The sequence below is a fragment of the Podarcis muralis genome, chromosome 10, assembly GCF_964188315.1.
Source record: "Podarcis muralis chromosome 10, rPodMur119.hap1.1, whole genome shotgun sequence".
Taxonomy (NCBI): Eukaryota; Metazoa; Chordata; class Lepidosauria; order Squamata; family Lacertidae; genus Podarcis; species Podarcis muralis.
Genome location: NC_135664.1, coordinates 62,567,467 through 62,589,314, shown reverse-complemented (window position 1 = coordinate 62,589,314; position 21,848 = coordinate 62,567,467). Strand labels below are relative to the sequence as shown.

Sequence of the window (21,848 nt, the reverse complement as noted above, 5' to 3'; positions counted from 1 at the left end):
GACAGAAGTCTGACACTAGCAAGATGAACAAAATGGGTCCGGTATTTCCAAAGGGACTGTTAGAAAATGTGGCTGCTTCAGAATATAAACCATTGTAGGTAAAGTGATGCTTCTTATTAGACCCCCTTCCTGTCTCAAGTTGAAATAACAGTCCAGTTCCTTGTTCTGAGAATGGTCTATCTAGGCCTACAGCACCCCCAGATAAATGCCCAATTGCTTATTTAAATAATCTCCAAGGAGGCGATATGACAGCATCCAAGGCTGTTTCTTCTATTACTGCACATTTATAGACAAAACTTTCTTCCAGTCCAGTCTACACTTCTTTTGCTTGAAGTTTACCACCTCACTGCTTCTTCTACAGACTTCAAAGTAGCCAGTTTATAGGCACTTCATCTGCTTAAATTGAATTTAGTGTAAGATGGAAAAGAGGGGAAACTGGAATCAAAGAACTGTAAGAGTACCCTGCCCAAACTGAAAGGCAGTGATAAAGCCAACTGGATATATTAATAAATTGGACTCAGGCTTGATGCAAACAAGAAGATATTGAAAAAGTAAGGTAGCCCAACATGTGAAACTGTTCAGGCTCTTCACCCCCCAAAAAATTATTTTTGCATTTTTCACCTCACCATCAAACGCTAACCACCAAGCAATCCAATGGTGTGAAAAATCACTGAGGGGAACTGCTCCACACAAGCACATGTATGATTAGACTGCATATTGTACAAGGATTTGTGATGGCTATTTATATCCTTTCTGATAACTCTTTACAGACCATTCTATACGTACATATATATATGTGTGGGTGGGAGTGTAATATGCACATACATATCTTTGTCGCTGACCAATATGAATAATCTTTTTGTAATTAAAAACGAAGTTCCTGAATTTGCTCCCCATCCCCTTCTCCCTTCCAATCAGTTTTCCTTTCATGTCATGCCTTTTGAATGGAAACCACGGGGGTAAGTACTGTCTCATTACTGTTCACTTTGAACTGGTCTGGGAGCCTCCCTTGCCTTGTGAGCTAAAAATCCTTCAAATAAGTAATAAATAGGCAGCATAGCCTTGTGCAGCAATCTCAACATGCCATTCATGATATTTACGTGAGTGAACTGAGCTTAAGGGAGTTTCATTCAAAACGGACTGAACAGAACAGATGCTGCAGTGGCTAGAATGCTGCCAAAAAGCATACATTTCTGCTCAGCCATAAAGCCCATGAGGTATTTCACCATATATAAATAAATAATATCCTTATTTGGATTTAATACCCAAAACTAAGTGCTTTGTAAAATCAAGGTGAACAAGCCTTCCACTTGCAGACTTAAGAATCACTAGACCAAAAGTGAAGCAATGTGGCTTAAAAAAAACCCAAACCCACACCAACCACTACAGGGTAAAGCTTATCATTTGTCTAGGAGACAGAGAAAGCTTGAGAATTGCAATATTACGCTTTTCTCTTTTCTTTTTAAGGAGACACTTTTTTCCCTGTCTTTTGACAAATCTTGAAGTTCTGTAGTGCTGCCTTCAAGGATGTTCCAGCAAAATAATGCAGGAAATGGATGAACAAAAGATGGAAAGATTGTTCAAGGGCAATGACTGAAAATGAGCAATTGTTTGGAGGAGTGGTATGTGCAGAACATGAGAGATGTGATTAGGCACAGCGTCAATATGGATTTCAAGGTTGATTCTCGGTATTATCTTTTATTTTTCTTCTTCCTGTGACTGGCTGAAAGCCTTCTCTGGTCGTATAATTAAACCTAATTTCACTATGCTAGCTTTTTCCTTATAATAAGAACAGGTTACTCTATTTGTAAAACTATAACCAATTGTGCTGTTTCTTCTGTGTGATGACAGGAGTTCCTTATTCCCCTATCAGGGGAAATAACCAACTGTTTAGCCTATATATTATTTTACCAACCTTTAGCTGCAGACATTTCCGACTCAGAAACTGGATCTGCCTTTTCTTCCCCATTTGATTCATCAACTTCTGCCACAGTTGTTAGCTCAGGCTCACTTTTATAAAGACGGTAATCTGGACCCTAGAGTCAACCACAGTAAAACATACGTTAGCATCTTCCCATAAGACATGTCAGAACGTAACAGCAACATGGCCACCTGTAGAGTATGGCAATGATGATATTATATTCTGAAATGCCCTCTTCTTTTAAAGGCCCAAGACAACAAAAGATTGCTTACATTTTGTGTAGATTTATTTTTAACTGAACTGAATGGCAAATATATGCCAAGAGGCTGGATAGGCACAACTCATGAGTACAGAACTTGTTTTTGTAGCTATGTGTAACAACACTCAGCTTTTACTGGAAAACCCATTGCTTTTTCTTTCCTTAGAGCATCACATGGAAAATTTGGAGAAAAGTGTTCGCTGCTTATCGCATCATTTCCCCCTGCAGAATGTAAGCATGTTGCGGCAGCTACCTATCGATGATTAAATAATCCTGGACAGTGCCAGGTACTGTCAATAATTTATTTTTAAAAACCTGTTGCACTTGTTTCAAAATATGATTTTTTAAAATAAAAAAAAAAAACACCCACCTACCAAAATGGAACATAGCAAAAGCTCAAATCTGGTTTCAGAGCCACAAATATTGCTGGACAAAGTACAAAATGCAACCAGTCTGAGTCAATGGGTACACTGACATTCACATAATATTGATGAAAACAGAAGTGGCAAACAATGCAGCTGGGAGTAACACAGTTAAGCTGAAAAGAAGCAACGCCACAACATAAAAGTAGCTGGATGTCAAAATAAAATGGCAAGTGTGCAGGGTGGTGGGATGACTGATGAAGAACGTGGCAGTTTTGGCCACTTACACAGTGAGCTCCATTTCTTTGGTATCCTTGAACTTGGTGAATCTTCCTCTCTTCTGGCAGATGTACAGGGCCCCTGCTATAACAGAGCAAGGAGCTGCTATCACTGGGCAGAGGGGGGATTATGGGAGGATGCTCTGCAAAGTCATAGGACCGAGGGAGTGGAGGACGAGGTGGGACTACTTCCTCTTCCTAAAGATTGCAGAACAGTCACCTGATTTAGATGTGCTCATCTATCACAACAGTTATAACTTCTTTCACATATTTTACAGCAGTTATATGACAGGGTGGAATTAAAGGGACACTGCTGTAATGAGAGGGAGAGATTAAAAAAATAACTCTAGTACATCACCAGTGGACACACCATTTTAGCAATTTGTTCTTGGTCCCCTCTGTTTACTCCGCCCCCCTGGGGGGGGGCACAGAAGAAAGCATGCAATCTTCACCCACCCATGAGCAAACAAAGGAACTTTGCTCAGGTCAATTTTTCTTGATGGTATCTCCCCCCCCCCCCCCCCAATTTCCCTATATTTCATGTGTTGATGCACTCTCACACATTTCAATTTAAAAAGTGTACATTCCCTCATAAAAAATAAAACGTATATTCTAGTTCCTTTAGACATTGCCTCCCACATGTCACTCACAGTGTCCCTTTAAAGCTACCCAATTCCTGAAGTTATTACAGGCTCAGAGACACTGAGCAATATCAACTCCCCAACATTTTGAGCAGGAGTTGTGGGTGCTCAGCTCTTGCAGAACTGAGCTTATAGGTGCAAACACACATGTAAAGCATTTCTTGCTATATGAAATGTGTGTGGGGCAGGGTAAAGAATCAAGGTTCACAATTTGCTGGGGGAGGAATCAGGATAAAGGGAAAATAAGAAATGGGAAGAGATATATGAACTTATAAGAGTAAGAAGTCACAAAACATACAAAGAAATTGGGAGTTCAGCCTTTAGAATTAATCCAGTTTTGAAATCTGTTTATTTAAATATACTAAAGATACATAAAATAACTTTAATAAAAAGGACAAGTAGGAGATTTGAATCAGAAAGTGATTACAAAAGTCCCCCCCCCAAAAAAAATCCTTAGGACATACCTCATTTTTATATTTAGATGAGAAAGCCTTTGTTGCAATGATATCTATTTAAAAAGAAAGAAGAACATTTATTTTTATAATGAGTAATGAATTAAATGCTTGGTAGTGATCAACAGCTTAAATATTTCCTTTTCAATCACTGAAATGAAACTGTATTCAATCAAGAGGGTATATAACAGCTTCTAAGAGGCTGACATGCCAATTTACCTGCCTCTGCAGTGCTGTTTCTTTGCTGTTTATGTTTACTCAAACCTTCCATGACATCCTGAATTCGCCAAAGCTCCTTCTGAATTTGAGCACGTTGTATACCGGCTGACTCAGTCTGCCAGAGAGAAATGTTAAAATTGAGATTGTCTGCCTCCACTTTTTATAAAAAGCATTGACGGATTCATTGTATTTTATCACGCACACTTTTTTCGTTCTGGATACAATGCCCTTTTCTTAGATTGAAACAAAAGCCACTTGCAGGCCTCTCCCAAGGCAACAAGCTATCCAAGACTGTCAACTGCTACCCACATGGGGCATTTGGGGATGTCAGCTTTCATCTACCCCGTGACCTGTTCCTGGAGCTTGGGGGCAGTGCGGGATGTGGAGAACAAAGGCAGTAGAATCCATTCACATTACACATTTTATATTATTTATTTTAACTGCAGTACTGAGGACTCTCTAAGATGTTCTAGAGGCAAAATGAGGGAACATTATGCACATGCTTGCACATTATGTTTCAGCTGTATTTTCCAAAATGTTTCTTTTTATTTTGTAACCAAATTCAGGCAGATGTGCTTGGGTGGAAATGAAGGGAAAACTAGGAGAGACTGAACCTCTGACCCAAATTTTGACTGCACCACATATTTCATTGAGATTTTGTCCTTTCATCCCCACTCACTGCATTCCAACCTCTTCTGGGGCAAAAATCTTATTGGATTGGATTGTCAACTGGCAGAATGACATTACAATGCTTTGGGAATTTCCCCCACCACATCAATATACTAGTATCTTTCTTGGGACACAAGAACATACATCTCCAGTAGAAGCTCATGTGCATAAGGCCTACGACCATAACAAAACTTACTGTTCTGAAGACTGAAGAAGCAGGTAGGCATATAATATGTTCTACGCCATTATGCATTTCAGATCCTTTAACAAATGTGGGTGAACTCATTCATCTTTGCACATCACATCCAGAAGTACATTCTAATAGTATTGCATACATTTTGGTATTATTTCTGGCATGTATGGATATGATACAAAGTTTAGGCATTGGTCGCACCTGAACTTCTCCCAGCCGCTCCAGCTGCTCCTCCATGTGGTTCTTTGTGACCGTTACATCATACTCTAGTTTGTCATATTCCCGCCAAGCTCTCTCAAGCTCCTAAATACAGACACATTAAAAATGTACGCATGTTAGTTTTGCTTCATGGGTAAATCCAAAAAATATAAATTTGGGAGAATGCATGATGAAGAAAAATACATGGTTTTACTACATTCAGGCAGGTTGGGTTGCCAGAAACTGTGGGTGGGTGGTGCCCTAAAAGTTGAACAGCTGATACACATCTCTGCAACTCTGGATCACTTTCCAAAATAAATGCATTCTGTTGTTCCATTGTAGCAAAAGGAGCCCCCTGCCTTCTATTTCCATGCCCACACAAGGAGTGGTGAATTCAAGACAAATTAATGTTTGCTAGAGTGTAATAAAGAACAAACCTATATCTAGTCATTTTCTTTATTTTAAAAAATGCCTACACGAAGAAGGCCACCTGTTAACACACCACTGAGCTTTACTAGCTGAAGAAAAATTGCATTACTTACTGCGGTAGCTCGAGACACTTCTCGACAAGTGCTAAGGAGTCCATTCTGTAAATCATCCCTCTGCAAGATGACATTTTGTATGGCGGCTGGATTTTCCGCATTCATTTCTATCTCCTGACTGGCTGATAGCAGAGCTTGCTCAAGCGTATACTATGGTAATAAAAAGAATAATTTTAATGTTCCACATCATTGAACTAATTTTCTTTTTACTTCACTTATCAGTGTTCTGATAATAAAGCATGCAAAATAACATCCATTTTGGGTAATAAATATAATTGTCCTACTTTTTCCTTGTGCAGCTGCTGAAGCTTTTCTTCCAGGGCTTGAACCACTTTGTCTTGCTCGCATAATCGGCTAAGCTTAGTCTAGTGTGGAAGTGAAGATGGTAATAATTAGTGCCACTGGTTGTTTTGCGCTTTTTATTTTAAAAATCGCATACACATTGGGGGAGCCTGGAATATCTAAATGCAGATTACCACAGGCATGACCCTAAATTACACACCAAGCTAGGTTTGAACCACAGTGGAGTGTTCTGTTTTATTTACTATTTATTTATTATTACCCTGAGTCAGTAGGAGCCGTTATGCACCTGGTGATCTACCTGTCCCATTCACTAAGTCAGGGAACGCTCCATACACAGCATGGGGAATCTCTGATACATTATCTAATAAGGGGCAGCTCCTGCAGATAGGGAACTGAGTACCCACTACACGTGTCCAACTTAGGACAAATAGTAAACCTGCTGTGGTGTTTGCAAAAACCTGGTACAATATCTGATTTATGAAGAGAGGGATGTCTTTTTGGTAAAGCCAAGTGAGTAGGGCTTTGTTTAATACAGACTGTGTGTATTAAAGGTTCAGCTTACTGTACACATTATATGATACTGCTCTTCAATATCTGGGATAGGATGACCTATTCATTGGGGGAAAATGCTGCTGAATTTACAAGGGGCCCTGGGAATAACTGAAAGATAACTTATACACTGATTCCCTGTTTGCGGATCAACAAGCCGAAGTCCTACATTGACTACTTTGTATTCATTTGTAACACAAGATACTCTGTACAAACAAGAGAGAGTTCATTTTAAGGCTTTGGCCACACAGTCACATCACATTTTGTCTCAGAAAAGCTATTCCTCTTGTACCTTGTTTTTGAAAAAAGGTAAGGCCCAAAAGTTTCTGTTCTCTCAAAGGTGGCTGTGGGTAAAGCTACATTTTTTTTTGCAGGCTTTCAACCACAGATTAGTCAAAGCGCATCTCAACTCTGTTTCAGAAAGTCAGGGAGATGTGACAGACTAATGTCATATTGAGTTTGAACTGTTTTTACATGAGTCAAGCATACCAGTTTGTTTAAAATGCACCAATGCAACATACATAAAGCCAACAGTACTTACATCAATATCTAGGTCTTCTGATCTGTATTTGTACAGAGTACCCCTACATTCATCTTGTGTCAGCTATAATAAGGAAGAACACTCCCATCAAACAAATTCACTAAAATCATGTAAAACAGTGTGCAGTCTAGTTAACATTTAATTAAGCATACATTACTTCATATTGAATGTTAAGCACGTAATATGCCTGAATGCATTTAATCAACACAAACACACACCATGTAAATTTCAGTTCATAATGGAATGCCAAATATGGATTGTCAGAAGGGGAAAGCACATCAGAGCTATTTATTCTTGCTATGAAGGTAACCTATGAAGGTAAAGCTAAGTCTGGAATTCCATTCATTAGTGATCTTCAAAAAAGTCTTTAGGAAAAAATGACAGAAAACAAAAAAGTTTAGATAATAGCCAAAGCAAGCAAGAACCAACAAACATTTTTTTTGGGGGGGGGGGGGAGAGATAAATCAGTTTCTATTATACCAAGGGTTTGGTATGCAGTTAAGAGGGCAGTGAATAAATTCTCAGTTGAGAATTCTGAACGTTTTCTTTCCTTTTACTTCTTAGTCTCCGAAAAACTCAAGAAGCGTTACATGAGATTTACAAAAAAAGGACATTATCTGTGAAGACAACAGAATGAAAACTGTAAATGCACTGTCTTTGACATGCAGGTTTTATTACTTCACTCTCAGCTTTACTGTTAAATAAGACTTTTAACACAACACAAGTAGCTATACACTACATACTCCTTTACACAAACAACTGGGCGGGGGCAACACACTATTTTGACAAATTTTAAAAGAAATGTGTCAAGGCAAGCAAGATTTACACCAAAGTTACACTGATGAGGGACTACATGGAGGAGAAACAATCAATTCAGATAGCAGAGGATGACAGTTGGGGTTCTACAATGGGCTGGAAAATCATTCAGATGTCTAAGTGCCAGTAAGGACTTTAGATACCCGAGTTTTCCAGTGTGGCTCTACTCTATATGGCTCCAATGTTATTGTTTGCACCTCCTTGCTCCCAATATTCGAAGGGGCTAAATGGGACCGCAGCTAACACAGTAATCACACTGAAGTCATGAAGACAGATTGTTGACATATTAAGTTCTCTTTCCAATTCTAGATTTCAGACTGCCCTAGTATAAAGACACAGGTCAAAATATATAGACATACATTTCAGCATATGCATTTTAAAGTGTATTAATGAATGGGGCATTGAGGATATTCTGCACTGGGCCAATCTTCAGAGTGTGGTTAGGATGTCGGGAGCAAGCTGCAGGCTCCTGTGTTCCTACTACTTCCCTCCTGGCTTCCGTTGTATAACCATGATGTAGTGGCAGGTCTGCATTAGCAGTAACTGTGGCTGATGTGTAAAGGGATCGCCTTGCCAACCAGAGCATATTTGAAGTACATTTTCAAACCCTAGCTTGCTGATTAGGTATGCTGATTAGTGCCAATGTGAACATAATGTTACAGCATTTTTAAAACTGACAAGGAAGGTGGGAGAGGGAAAAGGAAGAAAATGGCAAATCTACATTAAAGAATATTTGCTAACAGTTCACATGTCGACTATCTTCTCTACCTTCACATACATGCACAGGGTTTTTGTGTACAGAGTAAGAATGTAAGCTCTCTCTCTGTTTTTAAGGAAGGGCTACATCTGCAAGCGTGAGGCAAGGGTTCAGCCATACAAGCATTCCAACCACAGAATAAATCCCCAGAGGACTTTTTAAGTGTTTCATTTTCAAGGCATATCCTCATGCAAATGCACTGTGTGACGATCTGAGATTATGCACGGTGTGATAAAGCCATATAAGTAACCTTGCTTTGAAATGAACATTTAATGGAATGAATACTGGAAGATGAAAAAGCCACAGCACCTTCGAGTGTCATGAAAATTACAGGTTTTAATTTGTTAGTACCTAACAGGGCTTTCTCGTTTTTAAACCCACTTGAAAATGGACTACAGATTCCATGTTGACTGGAGAAAGAATTGAAGAATGGAAATATCTTTTTTCATCATAATAATTAAAAACATGCTCAAACATGGCCAATGTATATCTGGCCAAGCTTACAACAGGAAAAAGATAAGATATATGCATTTGTTTTTAAGAATTACGGCATGGATGTGTACATTTCTGAAGATCCATCCAACTCTCACTTTGTAGGCAATTCTGAAAACTTTACTATTTGAACAGCTTTAAGTCTAAAACTCCCCCCCCCCCAGATCATTATCCAGATTTCTTGGAAGATAAGTTGCTTATTTAAAAAGATCTGTACTCTAAAAATCACAAAGGTGTATACACATCTTTTGCTCAGCCTTATCCTTCCAATTATATAAACTCAAATAGAGTTAATTCTACATAGGGATAATTCACAATATATTACCTTAGGGTTTGCATACTCCCTTCTCTTCTCATGAACTCCAATTCACTTTTCTTCTGGGTTCACAGAAACCAAGGTATGAAGAACTCAGGTTGACTAGCCACCATGGTTTGAGGCTACATGTGAACCATAGCTAGGACTACTGATGCCATTCTTTAAATTCAGCTGCCTGTCTAGAGTCACAGGAGGTTGCCATTGGCTTCAGAACTATAGCCTGAAAAATCACTGAGTTGATGGAAGACCACAAAATGCAGCACCAGCTTTCAGTAATTTGCCAACTCTTTTCTGGGAACCCTGTTGTTCCCGTGAAGGTTACAAAGCTTCTTAGAAGCTTGGTAATGAAAGACTTGTTTTTCTGAATGACAGCTTGCTCATCATACACAGATCTCGTTAATGGGCATATGGCAGAATATAGTCTAATGTGCTCTAGGGCAGACATTGCATAGTTTACATAGATCATAGGACATAAGATAATCCTGGATCAGGCCAGTGGGCCCACATAGACCAGTATCCTGTTCTCACAGTGCTCAACCAAATGCTTACAGGAAACATGTAAGAAATCCTGATAACAACAGGACTCACTTCCTCCCTGCTCTCGAAGTTTTGAGCAATGGGTAGTCATAAGCATATGACCTTTGACAGAAGAGAAAGAACATAATCTTTTCCTGCCTAAATATTTAATCCACTTTTAAAGCCATATTCCAGGTGCACCCTTGACACAGGGGCCCAAACATCTGGCCAATCAGGTGACTCTGTGTGACCTACAATGCATTCCAGTATCCTCTGCGATGACTGTGGATTCCTTGGCTGATGGCTCAACAATTCCATGATCTCTCTCAGTGGAAAACAGCAACACCACTTTATGATAGACCCTTTTAGATGCTAGTCATAGCAGACCATCACCAACTACAGCAGTGGCTTTGGGTGACTTTAGGTTTCTCAAAAAGTTTCTCAAAACACACACCAGAGGCCACCATTATGATTGAGGCATGACATTTAGCGAAGTTGACAGGGGCAATTTTTCCACTCTTTAATCCAAAATAGGTTTCACATCACATGACAATAAGAGCTCATCAGAAAACAGTTTCTGCTTAACTGCTCATACTGAACACCAGAGCACTAACTCAGGGCCCAGCGCCATCTAGTGCCCCAGCACCTGCACTGCCTATCCGACCTCACAATTTAATTCAAGTTTCTCTTCATTTATCACAGACAGATTTCTCTCTCTCTCTCTCTCTGGTACTCAAGAAGAAGTGAAATTTATTACGGATAGCTATGTATAATACATACTGAATTCTGCTGCTGAAATCTTATTTTTAAAAAGTTACCCTATGTGTGCAGGAGCTTTGGCTCGTTATGACTTAAAAACTCACAAAGCACAAAGCCTGAGGGCCTTAAAATGGTTTTAGCAGCTTGGGGAAGGACGAATAATAGTACAAAGCCTCTGTGTGCTTGTGGACTCAGCACACGTAAGACTTGCAGCTACTACACAACTCACAGCTCTAATGAGGATGGAAGCTGACAGGCATTTTTCAAGGTAGCTGCTTAAAGTATCATCCATATGGAGCTGGTCCTCTGTAGGCTCCAACCCTGAAAAGAGTACTACCAAGCCCCATTTCTGCAGGCTTTCCAAGCAGTTGTGGAAGTATAACTCTGGGAACATCAGGCTAGGACTGGCTAAACACAGTTTGTTGCCTGGGACAAAGCCAAAATGACAACCACCCATTCCAACTCCATGTGCAAAGGTAAACTGAACTGGCAACTTCACGAACAGATGTTTGAAAATCCATTGAATTGTTTCTATCAGACACCACAGAAAACTCTGGCATGTGAATAGGGAGTTGTATGTGGATTGAAAACGTTGATAAAGATGCAAAGGATTTGCTCAGAAAAAGGACTTTAAGCAGTACCTGCTCTGACACAGACCCACCCACCCAACATGCCCGTTTCTATCGCGAATCTTTCATTAAATAGTTCAGCTATTTTAAATCCCATGGAAACATTTCAGAATTTAAGGCCAGTGATTCAGTACAGGATGAGCTTCTCCAAGTCACCATCTGCATATCCCTAATTATATATTTGATATTAATGAACATGACATGCTGGAAGACTATTTCTTCAAGCTGTTTTTTTTAAATAAACGCAAGATTAAAAGCTGTGAAAACAACACTTCCCACCTGTGCTCTCAATTCCATTAGGCCTCAAAGGCTTTCTCTAGGTACCATGCATCCATGAATGATCAGGCAGTTCAGCCTTCAAGACCTTCCAGAGTCAAACTATCAAGTATGGTGCTAACTCAGTGTAAAATGATGAACCAATTCTAGTCCTTCCAACCTAATGAAAAGCAAAACCAAATAATTAGGTAGCTAAAAAATTGATAATAACTCTCTGCACTTCAAGGGCACCTCATTTCTTTTTTCATTCCAAGCTGCAGAACTTTCCTTAGAGACGCTAGTTTCAATTTGGCAGATAAATCTGAATACCAATTTGGCTAGTGAGTCTCAGCCAAGTAGCAGATAACGAAGCCAGCGTTCACCCTTCATTTTCAGTAATACTACATGCTGTTTCCCCCCCCCCCTAACTTATGTAATAATTCACAGATGGAAGCAGGGGAGAAAGCATGTTAACTTAAAAGTTAACAAAGCACATGTTTGAGCAAGATTGTAGTGGCACAAAAAGCACTTCATTACACAATTTCTACTCGCAGCAGATGCCACACTGTTCTCTGAAATGGCACAAATTTTTTGCCTACATTGGCAAGGTTACCAAGTCTTGCCCCAAGAGGGAGACTGTGTCTTTTATCAGCTGCTTATTCGGCAGACATTTGACAGATGCAGGTTCTCCCATCATAGCTGCAGTGACAGAAGCTGCATCTTCCCAAGTTCTCAGTTCAAGCTGTGATTAAAGGAAAAGGAATGCCCTCTCTGGGAAAGGCAGTAGCAACCTTATGCACTGCTCAAAGCTCAAACTAGGGTTAACTTTGGACTAGAAGCTAGAGAGCCTCTGAGTTCATAGGCTGAAAAAAATAAATGCCATTACTTGGAAAAACAACATAATGCCAAACATTTTATTTGGTACGTGGTGAAAAACCTGTTGACAGCCATATGACGTTTAGGATAAAATTCTTCCACAAATTGATTTCTAACGGACAAGTTGATGTTATATTTCCATTCAGCACATTTCCCCTCCAAATATTTTATCATGACTTGATACTAACTTTGTTTGCTGTGACTTTCTGAACACACTGCCCTTAAGAGCTATAGCCCCCAGATCAAAATTATTTTGATCCTTTTTAACTCCCAAGGGCAAAACAAAGCAGCTGTCCAGGAACCTACAACAATTAGTAAAGTCATTCCTAAAATGAGAAGCTGCCAGAAATGACAAGGTAAACATTGCTGTCATGCTTTAGTGTTAAACCAAAATGAAGTCGTTCCTTCAACGGAAAAAGAAATAAACAAAAGAAAATGAATCGCATAGATCCATGCTATGACAAATGTTGGAAGCTTGTTGGCAATTTTATGAATTTACTGAATTAACCTACAAAAAACAGCAATTTGCCAAATATTCTGAAACAGAGAAAGTTATCCAAAGGGATACACTCAATACTCATTGACAAGTACGTTCAGCAAAGCCATGCTAACAATATTGCAGCATTTTATAAAACACAGATGACTTGTGGTTTTCCAAAACAAATAGGAGGAACACCAATGTTATGGGTAAACTGGAGGGGACAACCAAAAACTGTCACTGAGGAAAAATTTGCAATGATAAAAAGCAATTTCATTCACTATCCAAGACCTTACTTGATGGTACAGTTGTGGTCTTAGCGCCGAGTTCTCAATCATAGTGTGAACCATGATGATTAAAGGTTCATTCTCTTTCATCTATTTCAAATCAGGAGGAGCATACAGCAAACATCAGTTTACAGCACGGCTAGATTTGAAAGACGACACTGTAAATATAGCCTCTACTTTAATTATTTTCTGTTAGTGCAGCAGTTCATATTTCCTCTCATGCTTAAGCAAAGATGTACATTTGAAAAGCCTGCTATGGCCAAACTAGAGTACCTACAACCCATATTAAGTTTTAAGTAATTATTACCAATAAGCATTTCAGACGTTTCTCTAAATAACTCAAGCTGAAAATGCTCAATCATCTTTAACAAATGGATATGATGGACAAAGGGCTAGCCTCATTAAATAAACCACCCACACACATTATCAGATTTACAGCATAAATAACACATTAACTATCTTAGGGATAGTTGCACACCATTAACTCTGGGCAAAAGGGAAATTTCTGGGGCAAATCCTCACTGTCAACATGGGGACTGGATACTGGGAAGAAGTTTGAGTTTAGTCCAGATTTTTCTCAACTTGATAATCATTTTATGGAGAGTAGTAACCTTGACCCATGTATATTATTATTTTCCTGAACACCTGTGTTGGGTCAGTCCAAAGCTATGGCACAACATGTAAACAGATGAATAGCGAACAAGCCAAATCTTAGTCCAAGTTGTAGACCGAGGCAGTCACAAACAATTGTGCTTGTTACAACTTTTCACAGTGTGAACTGCAATAATGTAAGCCTTCCTAGACAGTGAGTGCTCATTTGTCAATGTTTTATTTTGAAATACTTTATGATCTGCAATATAACACCATAACATTGATAACATACAGCAACTATATTCACCAACCTCTAATACCTATCTTTTACAGTATAATAATGTTCAAGGCTGCATTATAATTATATATATATAAACTATTTACCAACTGTGTTCACAAATACTCTGTGTTGATGAAGTCAGTAACAGATTTGGGAAGCGGCCAGATTTGAGAAGCAGAGTTTCTGAACATCTACTTTTCATTTCAGTAGAACTTGTTAAGTCCCATTTAAATGAAATGCTTGGAGAACTAAGCCTTTAAAGGCTTCAGTTCAACTAAAAGGGTGTATATACATTTTATCAAGGAAATACACAGGTTATATCATACATACAGTACTGTCTTAAGCAGTTTGTGGGTGGCCCTTAACAAAGAACCTGCTCACCTGCCTATTTAGGGAGCAACCAGCTAACGCTGGTTTCTCATGCAGGCCACATGGCAAACATAAAACCTGACACTCAAAATGGCACAAGATGATAGGGACCAGAGTGGAAATAGTGTGAGGACTACAGTGGAGGTCCACATTTTATGATGTGATTAGACTTTGCTGTGGACTCATCTACAGCACAGTGTATGTTTCCCCAACCTAACTGCACTCCAGATGTTTTGGATCACAACTCCCAATATCCCTCCCCATTGGCCAAGTTGAAGTCCAAAATATCTCAAGGGCTTGGGGAAGGATAGAATGGCAGACCAGCAGTTATTTCCATTTTCCATCTGCGTGTAAGGAATGCGACTCAAAAACTGTGAGTAGAGGGTTGCTTTTTTAATCATTATAGACAGAGTCCACATCCTATAGAAATGATGGGATACTGCTTAAAAGCACGGTGTTAAGCACCTTACAGGCAACACTAGATTATAAACTTCTGAACAGGACTGTATTGAATAGGAGAGCTTTTGATTCTTGAGAATTCCATATGCTGAGAATTCTCATGCAAACAAGTAGCCTCTGGAAGTTAAATTGTAGTTAAACAGTTTGCCTAGTTCAGTACAATTTAACTATCCCAAGCCTAGGCTAGATTAGCATTTTCTAATAAATTTAGTCTATAAGTACTGCTGATGGTCATAAGCTGCTACAATAGCAGAATGAAAAACAATGCCCTTTGTAAGAATATCCATAGGCGGTACTAAAATCTTCCATGATCAAATATTCAAGGGCCCAGAAATGTCACCTTTTTTGGCTCAGAACTGCACTTAGAGTCAGAGACAGAAAAGAATATAAATCTATGCACTGTCATGCTTGAATATTTCAGTCTGCCCAAAGATGAATACAAATCCAGCATCTCAGATTTTGCTTTTATATTAAATTACACATCAACTGTACATTTAACTCTGATTCAGCAGTATCAGCTAGATAACAAGTCCAAGTGGCAGGCAGATAGAATCAGTTTGTGATTTATCATTAAACATGACTATTGTAACCTGGTTAAAATGAACTCAGGGATACTTCTGAACTTCCTATCAAAATGTATGATTAAACCCAGGGTCCACTCTCTCCTAATCCCTAGTTATGTAGTTAAAAGAAAATAGGATTCCTTATCAAATACAATTTTATCCTTCTGCATATGAGAGTGGTATAAAACAGAGAATCAGCCAAAGACCAACCAATTATGTCTAGATCAAAAAATAAAATTAAAAAGGAAGAGATTGGGTGTTGGCAGCAGCTCATAAAAACAGGGAATGGTGCCATGTGCCAGCACAAGTGGATGATGCACCCCACTTTGTGCTACTGCTTGACGGGAAGCACTTCATCCTCAGCACAGCTGCCATGGACTGAGTTGTAAATGCGCTGCATTATTGGTGGCGTGTCAAGTGAATACATGCTCTCATTTCAGGATGCAGATAAAGGGAACTGAGAAAATCTAAAGAACTCCGAATTCCTGTGCCAACAACTCAGCAGGCGCACAAAATAATGGGCAGATATGCAGTTTTCAAGTTCTGTGCAAAGGTTTCTTGAAGTATTCCTCCTCCTCCTGACACCCCAAAAAGATGGCTATGACAGAAGTATATCCTTGCTCATTACATTAAATGTTTGTATATATTTAGACTTTGACTGCAGAGATGAGGCAGACAAAAGCCAGGTATAGCTATTGTGATAAACACTGTATTTTTAGGATTATTTTTAAAATATTCATTTTGCACTTCACATTAACAATGTCATGTAAATAACTGAACCCATTCAAATATTGGACCCCATTTTATTTTAGCAGACAAGCTGCAGCATTAGGACAAAGAGTATGAATGGCACAGAACAATGACCTTAGCATATAAATTGTGCTATCTGCACTTGGAGAAACATTTTCACCATCTGCCCTGAGACAATTTTAAATGAGACAGTACCATTAAAAAGTTTAAATGATAAAAAATAGTGTCAACATGTTATCAGATATAAATATACAAGAATAAGCTATGAATCCCACCTGATGATCCAAATATATGGCATTCCTTTGAAGGTGATGAGAAAGAATCTCATTCTAGCAAGCAGCATTCAAAGAGGAAGGAGAGAAGAAAAGGACAGATATGAAGATGTGGAAAAGGTCAGTCAGAAAAGAAAGAGAACTACAAATTCTAATTTCAACCTTTAGATTATACTGTCATATTAATCCAAGCGAGAATTACATTGAATTCTGGGTCTTCCTAGAATTTGCATTAGCACATTTTGAAAAGCCAATCAATACTCCAATGATAGAAGGAAGCAAAATTATAACCAAACATCTGCTTTTGAAAGGTAATAAAGCATTAGTTTGCAATTGCAGATTTAGTAATATTAGCCGCACAAACAACTTCTTAACATTAAAACAAAATTAAGAAAAACCACCATGGTCATGTTGAATATACACAGACAACTATAAACCCTTTGATACATTTGTGTGTATTTTCTGCTTCTAAATGCTTATTATAAATCATTTCAAAGATGAGAAAACAAAACGAAATGGTTATGGTAGATCATATTTATCACCACCCTTACCTACTTAGGCTTCATATTTGTGTGTAATCTGCGTAACTTGCAAAATTTCAGACTCAATTAAAGTGAAATGTATTTGAACGCATTCCTATTTTTTTGTTGCAATGTATTCAACATCCACACTAGAACTCAAAGGGTTAATAGCAGACCACCACAGATGCCAGGAAAACAATGACGCTCTAAAAAGCTACATTAGAGGAGGTTGGCACCAATGGTACAATGCAAGCTTGGATTAATGAATGGCTAAGAATAAGTGAAGATGGCACATGACAAACATCACTTCATAGCTGACCTTTGGGCTGCTGGCCTCAAGTTTTAGTTGCATGAGTTGTGCTAATGTGTGTTCCCGGATACTACTCAGTTCGGCTTGCTGCCTTCTCAGCTTTATAAGCAGCAGCGTGAGCTCCTCTGGCTGAAGGAGTATCGTATGAGAAGCCAAAGAGTGGAAAATAGGTTAATCATTATCTTGCACAAGACTTCAGATATATACTTGTGTTTGATAATGCTGGATATCATGCTACATCTAAACTGTGTGAACCTCTTCAAAATAAAAGGGAACCAACAATGTCTGCCAACAGAATACAACTAAACTAAGAGGAGGTGAGAAGAGCTTTAAAACCGCGAAGCTTCTGAAACTCATGGTAATAACTTCTACACACAAAGGCTAGCAATATTATGCGAAGGGAGGAGGAAAAACGCACCACGGTCACGAAATATAGAGGATGGGTATACTCAAGTTTTGCTAGGTATGTTTTAAAAGAATTGGATAGCAACAGAAACTACAGTATCTGAAACAAGGAAGAGTCTTGTAGCACCTGAGTAATTTATTCAAATGCTGGCCAAAGAAAAAAACAAAGAATGAAATATTAAAAACACACATACAACTTTTCCCAAAAGTATGCATTGTAAAAATACACTGTCAAAGTTTGTAGATCCAAAACACAACACACTTGCTGTTTTTTTCTCCTTTAATGCAATCACAGCAGGTTTTTTTTTGAGAGACTATTTCCCAAACACATCTAAGATTCTTCAACACAATTATACATGCTAGAACTTGAAGGTTGAATAGGAAGATCCAAATGCTTGAGAATCAAGGAAGAATTAAACTACAGTAATACCATTAGCCCAAGCCAAATATATTCTGAGGGAACTCCATGCTACTGACCAAAAAGCCTGCACTCACACAAAGGAAGGAGACTACGGCACTTAAACCAAAGCAACTATTGTATAAATATATTTAATTTCTTAACTAATATAGGGTTTTATCCAATTGTGTCCATCTTCTGATGGAAGGCTTTTATCTGATCCACCAACACTTCTGTAGACTAAAAATGGGCGAGCTTGATGTTCACAAAGCTCCCTTTCCTCCTGCAGCCCCCTCCCATGCCACCTACCACACTAAGATCCCCCTAACCCTCTGGGGCAGTTTTTAAGGAAGCTCAGGGCTGAAGAGTGAATGGGAAATAAGCAAATAATAAAATAAAATAAAATGTTGCCTCTGCTCACTTCCATTAATGGAAGTATCTGCTAGCTGAACTAAGGAGGCCTCCATCAGTGGAAGGACACAATTGGATGCAACCCAGAGTCAGTCCTCCACGTTGTTCTGATTTGTCTTGCTACTGATATCTGTAGCAGAGAGCCATCCTAGTTCTTGAAAGAAATTGCACAGGGATGAGGAATCTGTGGCCCTCCTGATGTTTAGCAGCTCCCATAAGTTCCAACCAGCATGGCCACTAGTCAAGGATGATGGGAAGTGGAGTCAACATCTGGAAGACCATGGGTTCCCCACTCCTGTCTTAGGAGTACACTTTTTATCTCATCCAAATTTAACACTTGACTAAATCTTCATAACTTATATGCGATCTTCCCAACCCCCAAAGCAGTCTCTCTTTGTTGTACAGGCTTTCCTTGGCTCCCACTCAACCTGCACTCTGACCTCAGCCTTCCATAGACAGCTCCTTCTACAATGACCATGTCTATTTAATTTTCTGAACAAAGCACCTTTGCACTGGAACCCTTCACTGTAATTTATTCTTATGTATTCCTAATGCAGGGGTGGGAAACTGGTGGCATGTGGACCAGTCACAGTGGCTTTTCATTCAGCTCAACATCATTTTGCAGCAGTGGTGAACAAAGGACCGCATCCTGTAATTGGAGCATTCCTTACTTGCTTGGGCATCCTACAAGCAGGGCCTGAGCACAACAGCACTCTCTCCACCTGTGATTTTCAGGAATTAGTATTCAGAAGCATGCTGCCTCCAACTATGGAGGTAGAACAGATCTATCACAGTTAGTAGCTGCTGCTACCATTATCCTCCATGAATTTGTCTAATTGTCTTTTAAAGCTATCCAAGTTGGTGGCCATCACTGCTCTTTTGTGGAAGTGGATTCCCTAGGTTTAACTATGGTGATGCTCTGCCTACTTCTCTCTTCTGAAGCAAGTGCACAGTGAAGATCCTCACTAAAAGCAACACGAAGCAACTAAAACCATTGACATTTGTACGTTGTTTGTATGTAAACGACGTAAACAAAGCAATTTCTACTGAACAAAAGTATGAGTTGTGCGTCACTCAGCCCACTTTGGGCTCTGACCCTACCCACCTCTGAATGCAACTTCCAATGTGATTCTCAGGCAGAACTTTGTTTCCTCACTCTATCCTAATATATTAAGGTAAAGGGACCCCTGACCATTAGGTCCAGTCGTGACCGACTCTGGGGTTGCCGCGCTCATCTCACTTTATTGGCCGAGGGAGCTGGCGTACAGCTTCTGGGTCATGTGGCCAGCATGACTAAGCCGCTTCTGGCGAACCAGAGCAGCGCACGGAAACGCCGTTTACCTTCCCACCGGAGCGGTACCTACTTATCTACTTGCACTTTTACGTGCTTTCGAACTGCTAGGTTGGCAGGAGCAGAGACTGAGCAACGGGAGCTCACCCTGTCACGGGGATTCAAACCGCTGACCTTCTGATCAGCAAGTCCTAGGCTCTGTGATTTAACCCACAGCGCCACCCGCGCCCCAGATCCTAATATATTACTTGCTAGTAAATCCCAAAGATTCATGCCCTGAGTTCTTAACAGTTCCTGAAATCTGAGCTTAATTTATGATTCAGATACTGACACATATATCAGAAGCTCTCTCATAATGATAAAGAAACCAATTATGTAAAGCATCTTTTTTGTCATGAGATGTAAAATGGAGCGATTTGCTTTGCACATTCAGCTGTTCATGTGAAAGACCTAGGAGAGTTCTATCACATGCACAAAAATGTTCTGAGCCATGGACTGTTCCATTTAGGTCATGGAAATGTTACACTACTCACGTTGAACATTCTTTAACATATAAAACGAGAGGTCAGGTCTATTATTCAGGCATCCACATCCCTGGGGCCCCACAGAGTTCTGGAAGAGGGCTTCAACTGTGATGCTTTAGGTGAGCCACATAATCAGAAATCCTGAATTATATATTACAAGTAATGAACTGAAAGTATTCCTTGGCTACAGCGTATGGTTTTAGCAACTGGCAGTGTTAAATGAATTCCAGCAGAGGGAGCAAGAAATTTTCCTATATTCAAGAGCTAACAGGTTTCATAATGATTAACCTACACTCCCCTAATACAGTATATACTCATTAGTGTTTCACTTGGAAAAACATTATTTACTAAGAAATGAGGGGGAAGAGAAATCGCCTGGAAGAAATTAAGGTTTCAGCTAGTAAAAGTGGTCATATTTGAGTTAAAGGTCTCTCAAAAATGTTTGCTCAAATCTATAATCCCTCATCTAAACCTTAGGTATTGAATGGTAAAATACTTTTAATGATGTGAATAAAAATGTGCAATTAGTGGATGGATAGTTTCTTTTCATAAGGCAGCACAATGTATAATAAACTGCCTGCAGCACCAAATTTCCTAGTTAACTGCGACTTCTATTCTGCAGCAATGAAAAGCTCTGGTAATTGGTATTTCCCCTCCACAACTGAATTAACAACTTAATGGTAGGTCAATTTGTGAAATGAAGAACAATAAAATCGTAAAGGTGCCTTGCTGTTGCTCTAGAGATATTTAAAATGAAATACTTACATGGCTCAAAAAGACAAATTATTCACAGATAGGAATTGCATAGTACAAATAGCATTTGAATTAAAAGGTTATCTGATTACTCTTGCAAAATTTAATGCAGCATCCAAATAGATTTAAACTGTTTAGAAGGAAAACCTCGATTTAATGAAAAAACAAAGATGGAAACTGCATTTAATACAGATTCTATAACTAGAGTAGTCACTGTGCTACGTGTTGTATTTTATAGGTTGTTCTTAAATAAAAAATGATGGGCTAAATATAAAAATGCCACTCACCGTTTTGCCTTGCAAGCTCTGGGGAGTAATAGGCTGTACACTCAGACCTGCTGGCATCGACCTTCTGTCAGGCACAAAGACATGCTGCTTTGGGGGAAAAACAAAACCGTGCACATATAATTCGGGGTGCCTGTCAAAGCTTTTCAAACCAAAGGTTAAATGTTGTGTTTTAAGTATGATTTTCCAAGTCAACTTAGGGTTTATGAAAGGTGTCTAAAGTGAAGGGTCTGGTTAATAACGTGCCAGCAGAAATACACTAAATCACCACACTTTCAGCTTGAACCTTGCAAATGTCAAAATGCCCTCAAAGGTCCAAAAAGCACCAACTACAACTAATAAGGTATTCCATTCACTAAA

At 39.2% G+C, this 21,848-nt stretch overlaps 1 protein-coding gene across 25 annotated transcripts in view; it reads right to left on the bottom strand.

The window, feature by feature from the left end:
• Positions 1 to 21,848, bottom strand: part of PLEKHA5 (pleckstrin homology domain containing A5) — a 182,033-nt gene that overhangs the window by 9,887 nt on the left and 150,298 nt on the right. For 5 of the 25 annotated variants that reach the window (XM_077935272.1, XM_028746840.2, XM_077935266.1 and 2 more), the window contains 12 exons: positions 21,492 to 21,578; positions 17,433 to 17,552; positions 16,596 to 16,649; positions 13,318 to 13,398; positions 7,128 to 7,190; positions 6,019 to 6,099; positions 5,735 to 5,884; positions 5,196 to 5,297; positions 4,133 to 4,247; positions 3,926 to 3,969; positions 2,830 to 3,018; positions 1,916 to 2,036 (listed from right to left, as the gene is read on the bottom strand). In XM_077935272.1, coding sequence (XP_077791398.1) covers positions 1,916 to 2,036; positions 2,830 to 3,018; positions 3,926 to 3,969; positions 4,133 to 4,247; positions 5,196 to 5,297; positions 5,735 to 5,884; positions 6,019 to 6,099; positions 7,128 to 7,190; positions 13,318 to 13,398; positions 16,596 to 16,649; positions 17,433 to 17,552; positions 21,492 to 21,578 — 1,207 coding nt within the window. Of the gene's footprint in view, positions 1 to 1,915; positions 2,037 to 2,829; positions 3,019 to 3,925; positions 3,970 to 4,132; positions 4,248 to 5,195; positions 5,298 to 5,734; positions 5,885 to 6,018; positions 6,100 to 7,127; positions 7,191 to 13,317; positions 13,467 to 16,595; positions 16,650 to 17,432; positions 17,553 to 21,491; positions 21,579 to 21,848 lie in introns of those variants that run through there. The other 20 variants (XM_077935251.1, XM_077935257.1, XM_077935252.1 and 17 more) reach the window with 20 other exon arrangements.